The sequence below is a fragment of the Oryctolagus cuniculus genome, chromosome 3 (genome assembly GCF_964237555.1).
Source record: "Oryctolagus cuniculus chromosome 3, mOryCun1.1, whole genome shotgun sequence".
Taxonomy (NCBI): domain Eukaryota; kingdom Metazoa; phylum Chordata; class Mammalia; order Lagomorpha; family Leporidae; genus Oryctolagus; species Oryctolagus cuniculus.
The window spans coordinates 25,943,225-25,964,541 of NC_091434.1; the positions used below are offsets into that span (position 1 = coordinate 25,943,225).

At 35.4% G+C, this 21,317-nt stretch overlaps 1 protein-coding gene across 10 annotated transcripts in view; it reads right to left on the reverse strand.

Moving 5' to 3' along the window:
- The window catches only part of SPAG16 (sperm associated antigen 16), a 1,190,570-nt gene that overhangs the window by 1,020,000 nt on the left and 149,253 nt on the right, over window positions 1–21,317 (reverse strand). The window contains exon 9 of one of the 10 annotated variants that reach the window (XM_070070228.1): window positions 18,859–19,713. The exons of 8 other annotated variants lie outside the window; for them this stretch is intronic. In XM_070070228.1, the coding sequence (XP_069926329.1) occupies window positions 19,686–19,713 (28 nt within the window). In that variant the 3' untranslated portion in view covers window positions 18,859–19,685. Of the gene's footprint in view, window positions 1–18,858; window positions 19,714–21,317 lie in introns of those variants that run through there. One more of the 10 variants, XM_051849141.2, reaches the window with a different exon arrangement.

Here is a 21,317-nt window from a genome sequence, read left to right on the forward strand (position 1 = left end):
GCTCCTGGCTGTTGTGGCCATTTAGAGAGTGAACCTGTGGATGGAAGATTCTCTCTCTCTCTCTCTCTCTTGCTCTCTCCCTCTCTTGCTCTCTCGCTCTCTCGCTCTCTCTCTCTCTCCCTCCCTCCCTCCCTCCTTCTCTTTCTTTGTGTGTATGTATATGTGTCTGCCTCTCTCTACCTTTCAGATAAATAAATTTCAGAACTTCATGGAAAATTTAATCACAAATGATTCATTTTTAAGTCATTCATTCACATATTTGAGTTATGGCACTTCTCTGGGTAAATGGAAATGTTTTCTGACAAATTTTGTGGATAGAAGGTGTGGATTACTATAGAAATTTCTCCTCACTGATTTATCTCCTTGTATTCCTCAACAACAATGCAATATTTTGATGTAGTAAGCTTACCTTATTTGCACAAGGGATAAAGGGGTCATATTTAATACTCCTGCCCCAGCAGACTGGCATCTGTTTGATTTACACATCCAGCTTTAAATGCAAGTCTCTGACTAAAGTGGTCGCTTAGCCACCTGAAGTTTCCACTAAGAGTGTCTACAAGGATTAATTGCTTGTGGCTTAGTAACCTAAATCATAACGAAGCTCCACAGCAAAACAGCTTCTACTCTTAGCTACTCAAGGCACTTACTATTACTATAATCCTCCGTAACATTTATCTTCTTTCATGTGAATGCAGGTTTCGGTGACCTTTCTTATATTTTGAGCTTTATGTAGAATTGTGATTGTAAAAATTCAGAGCAAGAGGCAGCATTCAAAATCCACGATCAGGAAGGTAATACAAATAAACTAATTAAATGGGTGTGTATATATATATATTTAATATATAAATTCTTCAATTCCACACAGAAGTATGCTCTCCCTCTAGACCATGAAACAAGTCTCAACAAAGTAAATACAGCTGAAATCATAAGATGTATCCTTTTGACCACATTGGAATAAAGCTCAAAATTAGCAACAAACGAAAATATACACACATACAGAGACTGAACATGCCGCTTAATGAATAGTTGGTTATAAAAGAAATCAAAAGGGAAATCAAAGTTTCTTAAAGGAAAGTGAAAGGACAATACATCAAAAGTTAAGGGATATAGCAAAAGCAGTTAAGAGAAAAGTTTATAGCAATAAGTACCTGCATCAAAAAAACTAAAGGTATCAAATAAATAATCTAACAATGCATTCGAAGGACCTAGAAAACAAGAATATACCTTCCCCAAAATTAGTATAAGTAAAGATAATAATAAAACTTAAAGAAGGAATAAACAACATACATTTAAAAAAAAAAACTGCCCAAAAGTTCAGTGAAATTGAGGCAATTTTTTCAAAAATATACAAAATTGATAAGCATTACCCAATTACAAAAAGGGGCTGGAGGAGAAGATTCATATAATAAAATCAGAGATAAAATGATGTTATCATGGATACCACAGAAATACAATCATTAGGGATTATCACAATCAGCTATATGGTAACAAACTGGAAAATCTAGAAGAATGGATAGATTTCTAAACACAGGTAACTTATCACAATTGAACTATGAAGATATATAAAGCCTGAATAGATCAATAACCAAGGATGAGACTGAATCAGTAATAAAGATCCTCTCAAAATTTCCACAAAGGACCTGATGGCGTCACCACCGAACTCTACTAAACTTTTAAGGAAGAACTATTCCCAGTTCTTAAACTATTCAAAACAAAACTGAAATGGATGAAAGTCTTCCAAGCTCATTCTATGAGGTCAGCCTTACTTTCATTCCTAAACCAGGTAAGATACAACAAAAAAGAGAGCTGAAAACCAATATCCCTGATGAAAATAGACACAAAAACCCTCAACAAAATAATAGGAAATCAAATCCAACAACACAACAAGATCATGCACCCTAATTAAGTGGGATTTATCCCAGGGATACAGGGATGGCTCATCATATGCAAATTGATAAATGCAATACATCGCTTCAACAAAATGAATAAAAAAATGATTATCTCAAGAGATGCAGCAAAAGCTTCTGATAAAATCAAAATCATTTAATGATAAAAACCCTTAAATTGGGTACAAAAGGAGTATACTTCAACACAATAAAGGCAATGTATGACAAAAACAAGGCTAGCATCATATTGAATGAAGAAAAGTTGGAAGCTTTTCCATTAAGATCCAGAATGAGAAAAGGATGCCCAATCTCACCCATGCACCACTACTATTCAAAACAGTTCTGGATGTTTCAGCCAGAGCCACTAGAAAAGAAAAAGAAATCAAAGAGACACAAATTAAAAAGGAGGCAGTCAATTTACCGCATTTTGCAGATGACATGATCCTTTATATAGAGGAACCAAAACACTCCATTAAGGAACCATTAGAACTCAGAAGACAATTTGGTAATATTCCTGATATAAAGTCAACACATAAAATTAATAGTATCTTTAAAGATCATAAATGTTCTAGCTGAAAATAAATTATAAGATCAGCCCCACCCACAATAGGTGCAAAAATAATTTAAATAACTTGGAGTAAATTTAACCAAGGATATGAAAGATGTGTATGATGAAAATTATAAAATAATAAAGAAAGAAATAGAATAAGGCACTAAAAATGGAAAAAAAAATCTTCCATGTCCATGGATTAGAAGAATTAATATAAAAATGTCGATATTAGTCAAACTGATTTACAGATTCAATGAGAACCTAAACAAAATTCCAAGGACATTCATATGGAAACCCAAAAGACCAAAGTTAAAGCAATTTTGAAACATAAAAACAAAGAGACATCACAATAGCAGATTCATGATATCCTAAAGGACTGTTACAATCACGGTAGCTTGGACTGGCACAAAAATAGACATGCAGCCCAGTGAAACAGAATAGAAACCACAAAAATTAACCCACACATCTACAATGAACTAATCTTTAACAAATGACTTAAAATCATTCCCTGAAGAAAACACAGTCTCTTGAACAAACGATGTTGGGAAAATTGAATTTCCACATACCAAAGTTTGGAACAAGATTCCTACATTATACTCTATACAAAAGTCAGCTCTGGGTGGACCAAGGATCTGAAGACCAAAATAACAAAATTACAAGAGGGAATCATAGGGGAAACACTGCAGGACATCAGATTAGGCAAAGACTTCTAAAATAAGACCTCTGAAAGTCAGGCAATAAAAGTGAAAATAGACAAATGGGATTACATCAAGCTAAGAAGCTTCTGCACAGCAAAGGAAACAGTGAACAAAGGAAGAAGCAACCAACAGAATGGTAGAAAATATCTGAAAACTATACACCTGATAAAGGATTAATATCCAGAAAATACATAGAGCCCAAGAAACTCAACAACAAAATAAGCAATCCAGTTAAGACATGGGAAAGTGATACGAACATTTTTCAGAGGATGAGATATAATTCAGAATTCACCAGCCATCATGGAAATGCAAGTAAAAACCCCAATGAAGTATCACCTCACTCCAGTTAGAATGGATGTTATCAAAACATAACAAATTCTGGTGAGGTGTGGAGAAAAGGTGCCATAATACATTGTTAGTGAGTATGCAAGTTGCAATTTCAGCCATTATGGAAAACAGTATGGAGATTTCTCAGAAAACTAAAAACATTTCTAGCATATGACCCAACTATATGGGTAAAATTAAGAGGCATTTTTTGTAAAAAAAAAAAAAAAAAAACTGGGAATACAGCAAAGAAAATGAAATCAGCATATGAAAAGATAGCAGCATTCTAATGTTAATAGCAGCTAAACTCATAATAATAAATACATTAATAAATCTAGGTGTATATCAGCCAGTGATTGGATAACGAAAGTGTAGGGTACTGATTGGAATGACTCAGCCATACAGAAGAATGAAATCCTGATATTTGCAACAAAATGAATGGCACTGGAGATCATTATGCTTAGTAAAATAAGTCAAAGCTAAAAGGAACATATAACACATGTTTTCTCTTATTTGTGGAATTTAACATACACACAGAGTGTAAAAAATTGTGTGGATGTTAAATTATTGGGTATTTAATTATAATCATTGCTTCACTAAATCAGACCATGTAAATGACAATACACTTTTCTCTTATCACATTATGATCACTGTCATGAATCCCTCACTCTGTGGTATTAATATCTGTTTTCAAGAAAAAAACAGAAAAATAGTTTGTATGTGCATGTATATAATGTCTACATTCAAAGTGAATAGCAAAATGTTTTAAAAACTGTAAAGTAAAAAAATAAATAAAATTTTGTGTCATCAGGAACACCTTCTGTGAAAAAAAAATAGTATTCATATAGAATTTACAAAGCCCTTTTACATATACTGCTGCATTGACATAGCTCATGTTTAATTTTGCAACACAGCTAGATTTAAAACAACAAGGTAGCTTACATGGCATGCTTATTAAAGTTAGAGTGATTTCACATAAACTAATTACAAAGTTAAATATACTAGTCTGTTGTTCTTTAATCCTTAAGTCATTTCTGATGCACAGCCCCACTTAACAGATTATCTCCTGCAAACACAATCACAGATGTGTATTGTATCGAACCTCTCAGCAGGGCTTAGAATGGAAAGTCATCCAACTTCTAAGGATGCGTTGAGGTTGTTTAATAGTTGAGAGTGTCAATTAAGAATGACTTAACACATTTTTTTCCAGCTGAAAGTAACTCCATAGACTCTCTGCCTTGTTATATGGATCCTGATTACTATAAAATATTAACTGTTGCCATTTCATACCCCCAGACTGAAAGTTCATCAATCTTTAGACGTGGACTTTAGTAGCATGGATTAAGATAACAAGTTAGTCTCTTAAAATCTATACCACACAATGCCTTGGCCTCTTTTCTCATTTGTTGTATATTTGTCACAGTCAACACTTTAATCATCAAAATCCAGGGTTTTAAGCATTTTTCTGCATTTCACTTACAACAGACAATCTAACATTAACCAACAATTTCTTTGGCCTATCCAAGCATTGTCAGTCAATTTAGTTTAGTCATTAAGTGGCTGCATACACATATACATACGCATACACATATGTAAATACATATACACACATAAAGGGTCTTCCAAAAATTTATAGAAAAACATATTATGAAAAATTATGAATGTGTTTCCAACATTTTTGCACTGAAATATACATCTTTTAATTCTATCTCCACAAATTTTTCAGTATCCTTACACACATTCACAGACATAAATGCTCCGTAAACTAAGCTTGCCCAGCAACCAAACCTGTGCTTTTCTTTTCTCATTCCACAGCTACTCCTGTAAAATTTTTATCCATGCATAAGACCTAATCCATATTTGTTGGCCTCAACCAGTATTTCCCAGATGCCCCTTGGGTACCCCACTGTCAAACACTAGGCCTTTTGCATTTTGTCATTGTTGTTGTATTTATACTGAAGGAGTTGTACTTCTATTTGTTCCAAAGCTTGAGAAAAGGTTCCAGAGTGACTAAAAAGTTGCCAAGTGGCTGGGAGATAGGTTCAAGGAGAAGCCCTGATACCAGGGGATGCAGAGGGCTCCCTCCAAGGCCATTGCACTCTAGAGTCTCTCAGTTAATGCTGGAGGAAGATCCCACCAAGGGGAAGTCAGCCCGACGGGTTCACATTTGGTGGTCTCCTTCTTGATGAGTTTTTCCACTCCACCATGGTTCTCCAAAGTCACAGACAAGGGTCTGTATGGACAGAACACAGCGCACAAAGATCCAAAAGGACCTGGCTTTTGTTCTCTGGTGCCACAGCATCACCCATAGTGCCCAGGGTTTATGCCACTCACTTCGAGATGATTCCTGGGTATCCTGGGAGAGAACAGTGCCACCTGATGATTTTCCATCTTCCAGAAACTCTCAGTGCCCTTGTGCTTCTTCTCAGTACCTCACAAAGAAAGATATCACACCCTCCAGAACCACATAGAAATGGTAATAGACAGAGAGATAAATGTAGGAGTCCTGCAGATGCACACTGACCAGTAGGTTGACAGAGGTCATCATCTAGGAGAATAATTCTGAGGAATTTGTGAGCTCATACTTGATTGACAATAAGAAGTTATGTACAAAAAAATGGGTCAGTTGGGTATCAAAAGCAGGATATGGCCAAGAAGATAGTCCCAGGGGTTGGCATTGGAGCACACCAGGTTTAGGCTGCCACATGTGAAACCAGAATCCCATATCAGAGCACCAATTGGATTCCCAGCAGCTCCATTTGCCATCCAGCTTTCTGCTAACACACCCGAGAAAGCAGCAGCAGATGGCCCAAGTACCTGGGTCCCTGACACCCATGTGGAAGACCTAGATTGGATTTTGGGCTCTTGGCTTCAGTCTGGCCTATCCCCAGCCATTGTAGCCTTTTGGGTAGTGCACCAATAGAGGAGAGCTCGCTCGCTCTCTCTCTCTCTCTCTGTGTGTCTATGCCTTTCAAATAAATAAAATAAATATTTTAGAAAATAAGATGGTCTCAAAGGTTGCAATTGAAGGATTAGAGTGTGTTCCAACACTGGAAGAGATCATCTCCAGTTCTATCCATTCAAAGACTGTTGAAGCAATAGACAGATCCATGGGGTGATAGGTATGCTCTTATTTTTAATTTTCAAAACTTTTTGCATTAATTATCCTGATTAATGGCACATGTGATTCTGAAATGTGCCATCAATCTAATACTTTTAAATCACATTTTAAACATCCATTCTTCCCTCTTCATTCACCGGCTGTACTCTTAATAAGTTTCCATTGTTTCCCACAAGACAATACTGCATTCTCTGGCATATGCACCTGCTTAATTAATCCCTCACATAAAATGACATTACTGAAAGACATACATAATCATACACTGTCATCCTATGTATCAAATCTCAAAATACTTCATAATCTTTAATTGCATCCTTAAATATATGTCCTATCCTAAGCCATGACACATTATATCTTTCTTTATACAGCCCAGTTATTAATGTAGAATGGTACTTAGAACATTGCAGTTACATCATTGCACTCATAAGTTAGCAGAAAACCAGGAAGAAATACTTTATATTTTTGTCTTTTAGAACAGTATATTACATATAATAGTTTCTCTATAAATGTGAACATTTAGTGAACAAATGAAACTTCCTGAAGTCAATGTATTATTTATATGTCATTCATAAAAAAGAGTCAAAATATTCCTCTGAGGTAGAAATGGAAAAAAAATAGAATTATAATTCATATTTTTGTATGTGAAAAAACTAAGAAATTTAATTTCCCAAATTCAATCCCTACTTGGTAAATACAAGACATTGGATGAAGACAGTTCGTACAGAATGATAATGAATGTTAAATGTTTAGTGACTCTAGAAATACATTTACTGATTTATTATTTATTATTACTAGCTGTAATACTAGGTAAACACGATTTTGAAGCCATTATGCATTTATTTTAGTAATAGTTTCACAGGAGTTCAATCTATTGGTTTCTAGCCAATCATGTGCACTACAAATTTACTATGCATTTATAACAAAATCAGAGATTAGCAGCAACAATTTAAGAATATTTGTGTTTAAATGATGACAAACATTAGACTATAATCCAAATTAGCTCAATCACTTTACCAAATTGTTGTTTCCAATTTTGAAAGCCCCTGCAACATGAATAGACATACAAAGGAAATATAGCAAAATGATATGTAGTTAGAAAATTTTTAGCACAGTGAGACAGCAAATGAAGAAGAAACAATATTTGGGAAGACAAGGAAGAATTTTCTAAAATGATAAATGACAACAAGCCACAAATTCAAAAAGCATGACAGATCACATATATAAAGGGAAAACTATATGCATGTACATCATAATAGAATTGCTGAGAAACAGGGGTAATGAAAGTCCTAAAAGAAGTCAGAGAACACTGTATATAAAGGACGGATAGTAGGAATGACAGCAAACTTCTCTACAGAACAAAGACAGAAGTTGATGAAACAGTATCTTCAGAGCGCTGAAAGAAAACACTTGTGAGCCAGAAATTGTGTATCTGGTGGAAAACATATTTCAAAATTAAATTAAAGAGTAAAATAAAGGCATTTCTGGTCCAGATGGAACTGGAGACTGTGTTAAGAGTAGGCCTTTATCAATTAGAAAACCATTTAAGGTTAAGAGTGAACCTTTATCAATTAGAAGGAAAGTGATGTGAGAAGGAAACTCAGGAATACATGAAATAATAATGGGAATTGATATAAGCAAATAGGTGAGTCCAGCTAAAAGACTGTATTGATAATAATGAATATTTGTGGAGTTTAAAATATATACAAATGAAAATATGTGACAACAGTAGTGTAGTAAAAATGGAGAGGGAGTAATGAAGTTCTAAGAGCCTGAGAAGAAGTAAAAGATCTCATTTGTATTAGAATTTCATGATCAAAAGACTCACAATGTCTAACACGGCTACAAACATTACCAAGTTAGAGGGAAAGATTAGAATAACAATGATGATAAATTACTTTTAAATGAAAACATAAAGAAGAAGAAAAGGGGAAATAAAATGAGAGAAAGATAAAGACAATATAAGACTGTAAAATACTGCACACTATATCATCTAGTTACATTTATTATAAATTCACTAAATACTGTAATCAAAACAAACAGTCTGTCAGAGAGGAAAAGTAAAATGGAAACATTTTCTGTTTTAGGTACAGAACTAAAGTATATGTTTATTAATTAGGTAAGGGCCAGCACTGTGGCATAGCAGGTAAAGCCACCACCTGCAATGCAGACATCCCATGTATGCACTGGTTCAAGTCCCAGCTGCCCCACTTCTGATCCCGCTCTCTGCTATGGCCTGGGAAAGCAGTGGAAGATGACCCAAGTCCTTGGGCCCCTGTACCCATGTGGGAGACCCAGAAGAAGTTCCTGGTTCCTGGCTTCAGATCAGCGCAACTCAGGCTGTTGGGGCCAATTGGGGAGTGAATCAACGGATGGAAGACCTCTCTCTCTCTGTCTCTCCTTCTCTCTCTGTTTAACTCTGACTTTCAAATAGATAAATGAATCTTTAAAAAAATGTTAAGGTAAAATATATGCTACATAGTTGGTGACACAACTCACTTGGCTAATCCTCCGCCTGTGGCACCGGCACAGCAGGTTCTAGTCCCAGTTGGGGCGCCAGATTCTGTCCCGGTCGCTCCTCTTCCAGTCCAGCTCTCTGCTGTGGCCCGGGAAGGCAGTGGAGGATGGCCCAAGTGCTTGGGCCCTGCACCCACATGGGAGACCAGGAAGAAGCACTTGGCTCCTGGCTTTGGATCAGCACAGCGCGCTGGCTGTAGTGGCCATTTGGGGTTTGAACCAATAGAAGGAAGACCTTTCTCTCTGTATCTCTTTCTCTCTCACGTATAAAAAAACTGCCTGTCCTATATATATATATATATATATATATATATAATATATATAAATATTATTTATTTATTTATATATATATATTCTACATAAACACTGAGAAATAAAACCATTCTGACTAAAGTTAGAAAACTCCAATGCAAAAAGTTTAAAGATTAGACACATTAACATTATAAAAGATCCACTAATTTAGCAGGTATACCATTAAAAAATTTATTTACATTGCCTCAAAATACAAACTTCAAATGTTTAAAGAATGAAACTGCATCATGAAAGTATTTGATACATGATAGTATTTCATGTGCATGATAGTATTTCACAATACTTCCTCCAAAAAATATACAGAAAACTGAAATGTATATGAAGTCTTAAAAAAATCAAACCTTAAGAACAAAATAAATAAATAAATAAATAAAATAAAATAAATTAATAAATTCTAAAATACTTAAAATACTTAGAAAAAAATCAAATTATAGCAAACAAACTCATCCCTCCATCCCATAGCAAGCCTTCTTAGGAGAGCAGCCTGAGAAAAATGAACATAAAAGACAGATGATGAGAAACCAATGTTTTGTTGTGGTGGGTGAAGTCACTGCCTGCGATACCATATCCCATGTGGGTGCTGCTTCAGGTTCTTGCTGTTCCACTTCTGATCCCTGCTAATGAACTTGGGAAAGCAGCAGAAGATGAACCAAATCTTTGGGCCTAACACTCACATGGGAGACCTAAAAGACACTCCTGACTCCGGGCTTTAACATGTCCCAGTCCTGGCTGTAGCAGCTATTTGAGGAGTGAACCAGCAGATGGAAGATATCTCTCTCTCTCTCTCTCTCTAATTATATCTTTCAAATAAGTAAAAAATGCTTTAATTTAAAAAAATATGTATGATGATGAGACTTAACCATCTACAGAAAGTCTGAGTAGATCCTAAACAATAAAACAATATATTATTAGATTTTCATTATTATAACGAAATCCCTGAGGTAGGCTAACTTTATAAAGAACATAGGTTTATTTAATTCATAATTTTGGAGATTCAAGGTCATGGACTGGCACTGGCTAAACTCTGGCAAGGACCTTCTTAGTTAACTCATATTGTGGTGGGAGTGTGTCTATGACAAGCAAAAGATCACATCACCAAACAGGAGTTCAAAGACTGGAATCCTGCAACCCCTTCTATGGGCACTCCTCAGCTCATGTCAGGAGCTGAATTATCCTTCTTATAGGTTCCATACCATCTCTCTACTCCACCACCCTGGAGACCACACTGTTGACACATGAACCTTCAATTTATCTTGTGAGAAAAACTGCTTTACATGTTGGCAGCAAAAGGTCTTGAGGCTCATTGAGAATTTCTGCTTTCAGGCTGCCCAGAAAATCACCTGTAAGTGTCATAATTATCCCCCTATGGTAAAACATCTTTAATTTGGGGGGAAAGTTTGATTAAGGAAGGAAATGAAGAAGTAAACATAAACTATGATATTAATTTGGTGCCCCATTTCCAAAGTGACTCTGAAGATATCAAGGTCTAGAATATAAACAGTGTCAATTTCAACCTTAACTATCTTTTAGATATATAAAAATCATAAAGTTATAATTAGCACATTAGACATGGAGAAAATAAAATCTTGATACTATTCTATAAAGTATAAATACATACATATATATTAAAAACAAAGGAAATAATTGATACTTAGAATAGTTTTAGAATGTTGGAACTAAATATACACTGTTTTCTTAAAAAGATATGACATTTTGTTAAAGTCAAAAACTAAACATAGAAATTACCAGAAAAAGCTCTTCTGCATTTTTTGTTACATAAAACTATTCGAATCTACAGGGAGAAGACAGAAAAGTCTGTAGATAATGCGACCATGATCTACATTTCAATGGAGGGGCATGATTACACATTCCCCAAATGCCATTAGAAAAAGTACAGTAAGGATTCACATGTCAGTATGAGGGGCCCACAAGAGAGTCAGAGAAGGGGAGAGCAGAAATACGGGGGAATAGAAAAATAACTGAGAGGGGGAAGGAGGGATAGATGGAGACAATGAGAATGATTTTTAAATTCTGTCAGCAACAAACCAACTCATTTTTAATACAGAATTCTTCCTGTTTTCCTCTGAGATATTTTTGGACTCAATTGCAAGAACATAAAATCTATGTATGTGATAGCAATTAAGTTTTCCCTGATAGGCTTATACTCTTTCCCATAAAGCCAATTCACTCCCAATGACTCCCATTTGCCCATTGCATTCTGGAACAAGGTTGTGCATCACTGCCATGTTTATTACCTGATGCCAGTTGGGGTCGGGGTGGAGGCTAAGCACAGCACTCAAGGGGCTTTGTTGTGCTCTTCTGGCCTTTCACATCGAGCCCCTTCAGGCAGGCACACACGAGGCCTCCTGTTAGTGTATCATCCTCCAAAATTTTTCACATGCATCCCACTATCTCACCACAATTCCCCATTTCATTAATGTTATGAATTATGAAAACATAATTAACCTAATTAAACTGGGAAAGCTAAGGATTCATGTTTGTTTTTAAATATATTAAAGATAAGAGCTAAAAAATTCAGTATGGTAATTTACTATTAAATATGCTTAAACATATTGTCACTGAAGTACAGTAGTTTTAGAGTCTGCTCTGATTTCAAATCTCACCTCTCCTACTTAATAGCTCTTTAGCATCCACTCAGAAATCACTTATTAGTACAAACCCCACACTGTGAGAAGTTGAATATATAGGCAATGAGAAAAAAGGGATCCTGCTGTCTCACAGCTTGCAGTGGGGCAAAGAGACATATATCAAGAATGATACTAATACAGGAAGAACTACAAACCAAGTATTCCTAGGAAAGCAACAAAGGTCGAAGTTCTTTTATTTTTTTTTTTAACAGGCAGAGTTAGACAGTGAGAGAGAGACACACACACACAGAGAGAAAGGTCTTCTTCCTTTTTCTGTTGGTTCACCCCCCAAGTGGCTGCTACGGTCTGTGCATTGCAGCTGCCACACTGCGCCAATCCGAAGCCAGGAGCCAGGTGCTTCCTCCTGGTCTCCCATGCGGGTGCAGGGCCCAAGCACTTGGGCCATCCTCCACTGCCTTCCCGGGCCACAGCAGAGAGCTGGACTGGAAGAGGAGCAACCGGGACAGAATGCGGCACCGCAACCGGGACTAGAACCTGCAGTGCCGGCGCCACAGGCGGAGGATTAGCCTAGTGAGCCATGGTGCCGGCCATAAAGGTCTAAGTTTTATGAACTGAAGAATGACATACATACATACCTAGAAGAACCTGGCCTAGGCTGAAGAGTCAAGGAAAACATTCCTGAGAATGTGAGACTTGACCTGGCTTCAGAAGGATGCATCAGAATAAATCATAAACTCAATATGGATTAATTCAAAATATCTCTTCAAAAGAAAACTCAAATTTCTATACTTACATGCCATTTTCCATATTATATTAATTAATGATAATAGAAAGCATTATCTGTAGAACAAAAATTTTATGAAGGCATCTTCAGAAAGTTCACAGAAAATATATATTATGGGAAAACTAGGCACTGATTTCAAAAAATTTTTACACCATAATAAGTTTAGTTTCTTCATGTAACATCTCGTCTTTCAAAAGCAGGTGATTTTAAGTTATGATAGAGAATATTCAAAGTCCCAGACACAGGAAGGGGTGTGATGCATCAGGACATGTGACTCTGGTACAAAACTCAGTGAGGAATGGCAGAAACCAGAACTTACAATTCCTGTTCACTGCATTAATACTTTTGGTCCTTATCTTTATCAAGGGAAAACACTAAAATAAGAGATATAGAAGAAGTTGCATTATGAAAACATCACTGTTTCTGAGTGGAGAAATTACAGCAGCAAAAGGTTGAAAGTAGTTTGACCAGGGTTATAGCCATAGAGATGGAAACATATGTATATAATACAAAGATTAAAAAAAAGATTTGCAATAAATTGGATGCAGGAGAAGCATAGAGGAATATCAAGAATCACTCCAAAAATTCTCATGTATCTAACAGGATGGATGTGGATCATGGTCACACATATGTACTGAGACAAACGAGGGAGATAGCATGAGTTCATGCATGGAAGGGCTGAAGGTGAGGCAACAAGATAGGATGTCAATTAAGCAAGTAGCCAGACACATCTGTATTTGAAAGCAAAAATCCAATTCAAAAGTGTAAATTTAAAGAATTAGTAACACCGAGATAATAATTCAACCTGTGTGCATTAGAAAATTTCCATGGAAGAGAGGATTCAGAGCTGATTACCAGCACTGTCAGAACCAAAAGCTCCTTTTTTACTTAAGCATATTTAGAAATGACCCCTTGTAATCCTGAAATGTCATAACCCATTTACAATGAGACAATATTCATGAAAATGCTTCATAATGTATGAAATTATTTACCTATAGTTATCTCCCAGATGACCAAAGAAATTATAATAGTTTGTTACATAAAAGATATCCATATAAAGGACAACTAAATAAAATACATACTACTTATTCCTAATTAATATGTAACACATCATACATACAGTTATATGTCAGATCAATTTGTATCCATTTTTAGTTCATTTCCAAAGTACATCCAAGTGTGGTAAACTTTAATAGACTCTTTTCACAGCATACAGTTCTACTCACATATTTCAAAAATATAGGGAACATTATTTCTAGATAGACAGAAAAAATTATTCATGAAAACAAACCCATTTTTAGTTCTTTAATAAAAAGCTACATGCTGGCAAATATTTATAAAATAAACATAAATTATATTCAATATGAATTAATATGTAACTGATGCATTAGCAAAAATTAAAATATGAACACAACACTAATAAAATCATATAAATAAAAATCTAAAGCCACTGAAATATTTTATAAAAAATTCCTTATTCTTCAAAACAAATAGGCCAGAGGAAAAGGTATGAATTCAACTCATGTAAAAGAAAAGTGAATTAAAACACACTATGTCTGTGAAGATTAACCAAGTGAGCCACGGCACTGGCCCCATGTCTTTTGATCCAGCCTTAAACAAGTCCACAGAATCTATGCTATAGAAAACAAAGCACAAGGTTAAATGTACTGAGATTTTATTGCAATAGTGATCTTGGTGGTATTATATCGGAAAGGCTAAATAATGCAGCTACTAGAAGTACTACTACTAGAAGCCAAAATAATAATTTTTTTATAAATAGCTATTATCCTCTATGCTAAACAGCTTGTATATTACAATGAAACAAATACAGCAGGAATTTATTCCTTTATTAAAGAGGAAATCAATATTTGAAAGAGTGATCCGTACCTCCATGTTTATTGCAACTCAATTCACAATAGCTAAGATATGGAATCAACCCAGATATCCATCAACTTAAGACTGGATAGGCCAGCGCCGCGGCTCACTAGGCTAATCCTCCATCTTGTGGCGCCAGCACTCCGGGTTCTAGTCCCGGTTGGGGTGCCGGATTCTGTCCCGGTTGCCCCTCTTCCAGGCCAGCTCTCTGCTGTGGCCCAGGAGTGCAGTGGAGGATGGCCCAGGTGCTTGGGCACCTGGCTCCTGCCATTGGATCAGCGTGGTGCGCCGGCTGCAGCGCGCTGGCCGCGCCAGCCATTGGAGGGTGAACCAACGGCAAAGGAAGACCTTTCTCTCTGTCTCTCTCTCTCACTGTCCACTCTGTCTGTCAAAAATAAAAATAAAAAAAATACATAAATAAAAATAAAAAATAAAATAAAAAGACTGGATAAAGAAATTGTGATATATACACTATGGAATACCACACAGCAGTTAAAAAGAAATGAAAACCTGTCATTTGCAACAAAATGGATGAAACTGGAAACTATTACATTTAGTGAAGTAAGCCATTCCTAAAAAGATAAATACTATATGTTTTCCCTGATCTGTGGTAACTAATAAAGTACCTAAAAAGGTAATCTATAGGAGTGGTTCTTAATCTAATAGTGCTAAGTGTTCAGTCATTGCTACTTTCAGGACCTGTGTGTGGTTGTTTTTTTTTTTTTTTTTTTTTTTTTTTTTTTACCTGTGGAATGTTTAATTTGAATGAAATAATGTGACAATGGGAAAAGAATAGTCCTTTCAATAAATTTTATTTGTAAAACTGGATATCCACATGCCAAAGAAAGAATGCTTAACACTACACAAAAAAATGAACTCAGAGTTGTTTGAAGATGTAAACATAAGCCTTAAAACCAAAAAAAATAAATAAATAAAAGTTAAAAAATCCTAACAAAATGAGAAAGCTCTTTGTTATGGATCTTAGAAACAAGTATTTTTTTAAATATCACAATAAATGCTCAGACAACAAAAGTAAAAAATAACCATGTAGGACTATATCAAACAAAAGAGCTTCAATAAACAAAATTAAGATGTAGCTTATGGGTTGGGAGAAAATATTTGTATGCCATATATTTGATGAGGGGTTAATAGCAAAATATACAAAAAACTCACACAACTCAATAATAATAATGATAATAAAAACTGATTATCAAGTGGGCAAATATCTGAGAAAACATTTCTGAAAAAAGACATATAAATGAATAAGATACAAGAACAAGAAATGCAACATCACTTATCATCAATGAAATGCAAATCAGAACCAAAATTAAATCTTAGCTCATATTTCAATAGATTTATTATAAAAAACAAAAGATGATAATTATTGTCAATAATGTGGATGAATTGCAACCTTTATTGTACATTGTTTGGTACTGTCTTGTATACGAAGGGACTTCAGCAAGATAAAATGAAATTTTAAAATGAGAGGTTTTTTTCTGCAAAAAAATTTGAAACCCATGCATATTCCTTTTATACTATGCATTTTCATGATTTTTTTTCTTTGACAGGCAGAGTTAGAGGGAGAGAAAAATGTCTTCCTTCCATTGGTTCACCCCCCAAATGGCCACTACGGCCAGTGCACTGTGCCAATCCGAAGCCAGGAGCCAGGTGCTTCTTCCTGATCTCCCATGGGGTGCAGGGCCCAAGCACTTGGGCCATCCTCCACTGCCTTCCTGGGCCACAGCAGAGAGCTGGACTAGAAGAGGAGCAACAGGGACAGAATCCGGCGCCCCATCTGGGACTAGAACCCAGGGTGCCAGCACTGCAGGCGGAGGATTAGCCTAGTGAGCCATGGCACCGGCCATTTCCATGAATTTTTAATAGACCCTCTTTGTATAGATAAATGGATTTACAGACATAGCCATATTGTTGTTTCTACCTATTTTACCATATTGTTGTTTCATTGAACACTATGCTTATAAAAGTCAACAATTTTGATCCTATAGCATAAAGTTTTATATTTTCATAGATTTATAATATTTAATTATAAAATTATTTACCATTAACTATTTACAAACAGTTGGTGTTTCCAATGTGGAATGTATATGTTGAATGTACTTTTAAGTGCAGTTTTGGACTTTTGTTCATTTTTGCTACATGTGCCCAAATTGAAGTGCAACTGTTGCACCATAATCCATGCATATTTTCAGGTTTAATAGATAACGGCAGCTTTCCAAATTATATTAATTAACTTACCTTTCAGTAACAGACAAAAAATACCTGATTTGCTTCATATCCTCACAACACTGGCATTGTTAGTCTCTAATTTTATTCATTCTGGTGAAGGTAAAAATTATCTAAGTGTGATTAATTTGTATCTCTGATGAATAGTTATGTAAATAACCTTTTAATTTATTTACTAATCATTTGAAAATCTTTTTTGATGTGCCTACTTCATCAAATACCAAGTTTTCTATTGAGATGTTTGTTTTGTCTTAATTATAGTCATTTTATACTTGCAAGTGCATCAAATTTGGGATAGAAATCTAGTTCTAATATGTATTGCAAATATTTTCTCCTATTTTATGATTTGCCTTTTCATTCTCTTAGTTGTGTCATTTGATAGAATTAAACTGATAACTAACGTGATCCAATTCATCAATCTTTGGCTCTTTGGTTAACGTTTTTGATATTCTGCTTAAGAAATCTTCCCTATTCGAAGTTATGCTGATTTATCTTTCATGTTTTGATATACAGTATAATCAGAATTAATTATGCGCACAATGGAAAAAAGAGGGATGGTTTCATTTATTTACAGGAATGTACCACTATATACCTCACATGGTATCATTTATTAGACGTATTATCCTTTTATTACAATTCTGTAGTAGCACCTTTGACATGAATAAAACATCTATGCACGGATCTCTTTCTAGTCCGCCTATTCTGTGTCAGTATCTCCTCTGCTATATTCTCTGGTCTTAATGACAGTAGTATTAAAATAAGTGATATTCAGAAGGGCAATCCTCTCAATTGTGCTTAGGGTTGATCTTGCTTATTCAAGGCCCTTCATAGGCCACTCTTGCCAACACCACCAGGTAAACAGCTATAATTTCAATTCACATTAAATATAGACTAAGAATTTACAACTATGTGGTATTGGAGTTCTGCTCCCTGATTATGGTGGATTCCTTCATTTATTTAGGAAATTTTCTGTTTAAGAAACAGAAATTCATAGATTAAAGGTGGGCATTGTGACACAGCCGGTTAAGCGCTGCTTGCATTACTCACAGTCCATATCAAGTGCCAGTTTGGGTCCCTGCTGATCAGTTTCCAATCAAGCTTCCTGACAGTGCATCCTGGGAAGCAACAGATAACAGCCCAAGTGCCTGGGCCACTGCCAGCCATGCAGGAGACACTGATGGAGTTCTGCACTGTTGGCTTTAGAGTGACCTATCCCTGACTATTGTAGGTATTTGAATGGAAGACACCTCTCTCCCTCTCTGCATCTTTCTCTCTCTCTCTCTGCCTTTCAAGTATATGAAAATAAATAAAATAAGCATTTTAAAAATGTACAGACTTTTCTGAAATGCTATTGTCATTGCTTTATTAGATAAATTCCTTGATATTGTTGTAATTGCATATTAAGGGCATCAATTTGGTTTCATTTTCCATAAATATTGTGGTTCATATTTAAGATTATAATTAGCTTTTATTTATTTATGTAAGGTACAGTAACTTTGCTAAATTCACATATTAATTATAATAGTTTATGATTTCTGTTGGTTTTGACAGTCACACATTCTGCTTTTAACCTATGTCATACTTTTGGTAGCCATTTTTCATTATTAGCATCTTCTGCAACCTGGAGACACTTAGATTTTCAAAATCACTCAGGCAACAATACTTACATGTTTAACCATTCTTATCTTAATTTTCTTTCTCCTTTTCTATTCTACTACAAACAACTCTGATTGGAAATTTCTTTGCATCCCAAGTTCTACTTTCTTCAGGACACAAGTTCACCAACGTTCTGTCACTATATAACTATCTCCTGTTACTTCCATTTGCAATAACAACTTCCTTACTTATTTCTGAATCAATATCCTCAACATCCATACTTCAACACCCCACAGTAATCAATGGACAGATCAAACAGATTAACAAACAGAAAAAAAACCCATGCTACAGATCAAGTGAGCCTAACAGACATTTGCAATCCATCCTACAGTTATAGAATATACATTACTTTCATCAGTACCTGGAACATTATCTAGTTATGGTCTATGCAAAGCAACTTAGATATTCTCTATCATATATTTTAAAACTCCAAAGCCTTCATACATAATCGGAGTCCAAAGCCATTTCATTCTTTTAGATATTTGTTACAGAATCATTCTAACTACAGGTACAAAAGTGTATTCATTTTATGTGGCTTGGTAACAAATTACCACACATTTAGTGGGCTTAAAACATTACAACTTTATCATCTAAGAGTTACCACGGATCTGGAGTCTGAATCAATATTTATAATCTCCCCAGGCTAAAATCAATGTGCTAGCCGGACTGGAATTCTTATCTGAGACTTTCAGTCTTCTTCCAAGACGACTAGTTGTTGGAAAATTAATTTTATTGCAGCTGTTAAGACTAATGTCCATATTTTTTTGCTAGCTGTCAGTCAGTGACCACTTTGTTACTTATGTTCACCCACAGCCTTTGTTGCATGGCCCTCATAGGAAGTTAACAATAGAAATATTTGCTTTCAGGGCAGGCATTGTGGTACAGTGGGGTAAGTCACCACTTGGGATTCCCACATCCCATATCAGAGTACCTGGGATGGAGTTCTGCCAATTTCCTGCTAATTGCATCCTGAAAGGCAGCAGATGCAGGTTCAGGTACCTGAGTCCCTGACACCCACGTGGGAGATCTGGATGGAATTCTTGGCTCCTGGCTTTGTCCTGATTCAGCCTTTTCTGTGGTGGTCACTTAGGGAACAGATGACATATCTCTTCCTAGCTCTTTCTCTCATGTTTACTATGCCTTTCAAATAAATAAAAATGAATAAATAAATAAATAAATATCCTCTTTCTTCCAGGCTATTAGGAGAAACCCCTATGTCCTCTTCCATCTCTAATTGCTAGATTCTCTTATAAAAACTCATCTAATTAGGTCAGGTCTACTCAGGCTAATCTGTATTTTGGTTAACTCAATTGATTTCGAAACTTAATCACATCTATAAAAATTCATTTTCCATATAAGGGAAACATAATCCCAGGGTAGGTATCTCATAATATTCACAAGTCTTGCCCACAATCAAAGATGCAGACATATATAAAACTATGGATAATAACTTTTAATCATACTTAGACCAATTAGCAAATACTTTTTGTAAATGGTAAGAGAGCAAACATTTTAGGCTTTATGAGCCAAATAGTCACAAAAATGTTGGTGTAAAAGCATCCATAGACAATACATGAATGAATATTCATACTATGCTTCAATAAAATTTTACACAGAAAAACAAGCCGTGGGCCAGATATGGCTCTAAGGCAATAGTGTGGCAACTACAAATTTCAGTACAATTCACATTCCCAGTGGCTTTGTATCGGACACATGAAAGAGCATACTCCCTACTCCTGGACATTGTTGGCTATTGAAAGGATGGGAATATGATCTAGGCAGAGTGAAACAAAGTTTTCAGTAAAATATCTGCCAAAATTATAGGAAATATGTTTTCACATTTTCTGATATTACACAATGTGAAGTTAAGAAACCCAGCAGCCTTCTTCTTAGCATAAGTCTAACATTAAAATCCAACAGAGAAAAAGAGACAAAAGATTGTGGTAAACTGAAATGCAAAGGAAAACATACATACAGACAGACAGACAGAAAGACACCCACTCACCCACACCCACACACACACACACACACACAGAGAGAACTTAACATTGGTTGAATCTCTCAGATCCTACCATCTTAAATCCAGAATTAGCACTTGTCTTCTCAGTTATAATATTCAATAATTTCCTATATTTTAGCTAAAACTAAGCTACTTCTCAGTTATAATATTCAATAATTTCCTATATTTTAGCTAAAACTAAGCTACTTTGATATGTATTTTGACTTGCAAGACTGAGATGGGATTCTGTCACTAGTAAATAATAGAACCTGAAGTAAAAGCAACAAACAGGCCCAAACTATGCACTGAATTAACTAAAGAACTCACAAATGCTCCTACTGATAAACAACAAGAGGAATAATAAATATACATGGACAAGGAGAGCACTTTGACATCAAAGGAAATTAAGATTCACCAAACTTTCTTAGATACTCAAGAACCCAAGTTTCTCTGGGCATATAAGACAATGAGGTATAATTGTGGGATGGGGGTAGAAAGTAAACTTCACTAAACCAAAACAAATCAAAGGTATGTAAGACTCAGGTACTAAAGGATCATTTATGGGGACACTGAAGTCACCCTTATAATGGCAGAATTCTTGGTGGAACAAAATGGGTTTCAGTGGTAACACAATGTTCACAAAATTGAGAAATAAAATTTTTTCAAAACACAATGCAAAAATGCAGAAAGACTTAGTAAAAAATACAAAGGTTTGCCATGTTCTGAGTACTTGACTAAAATGCTT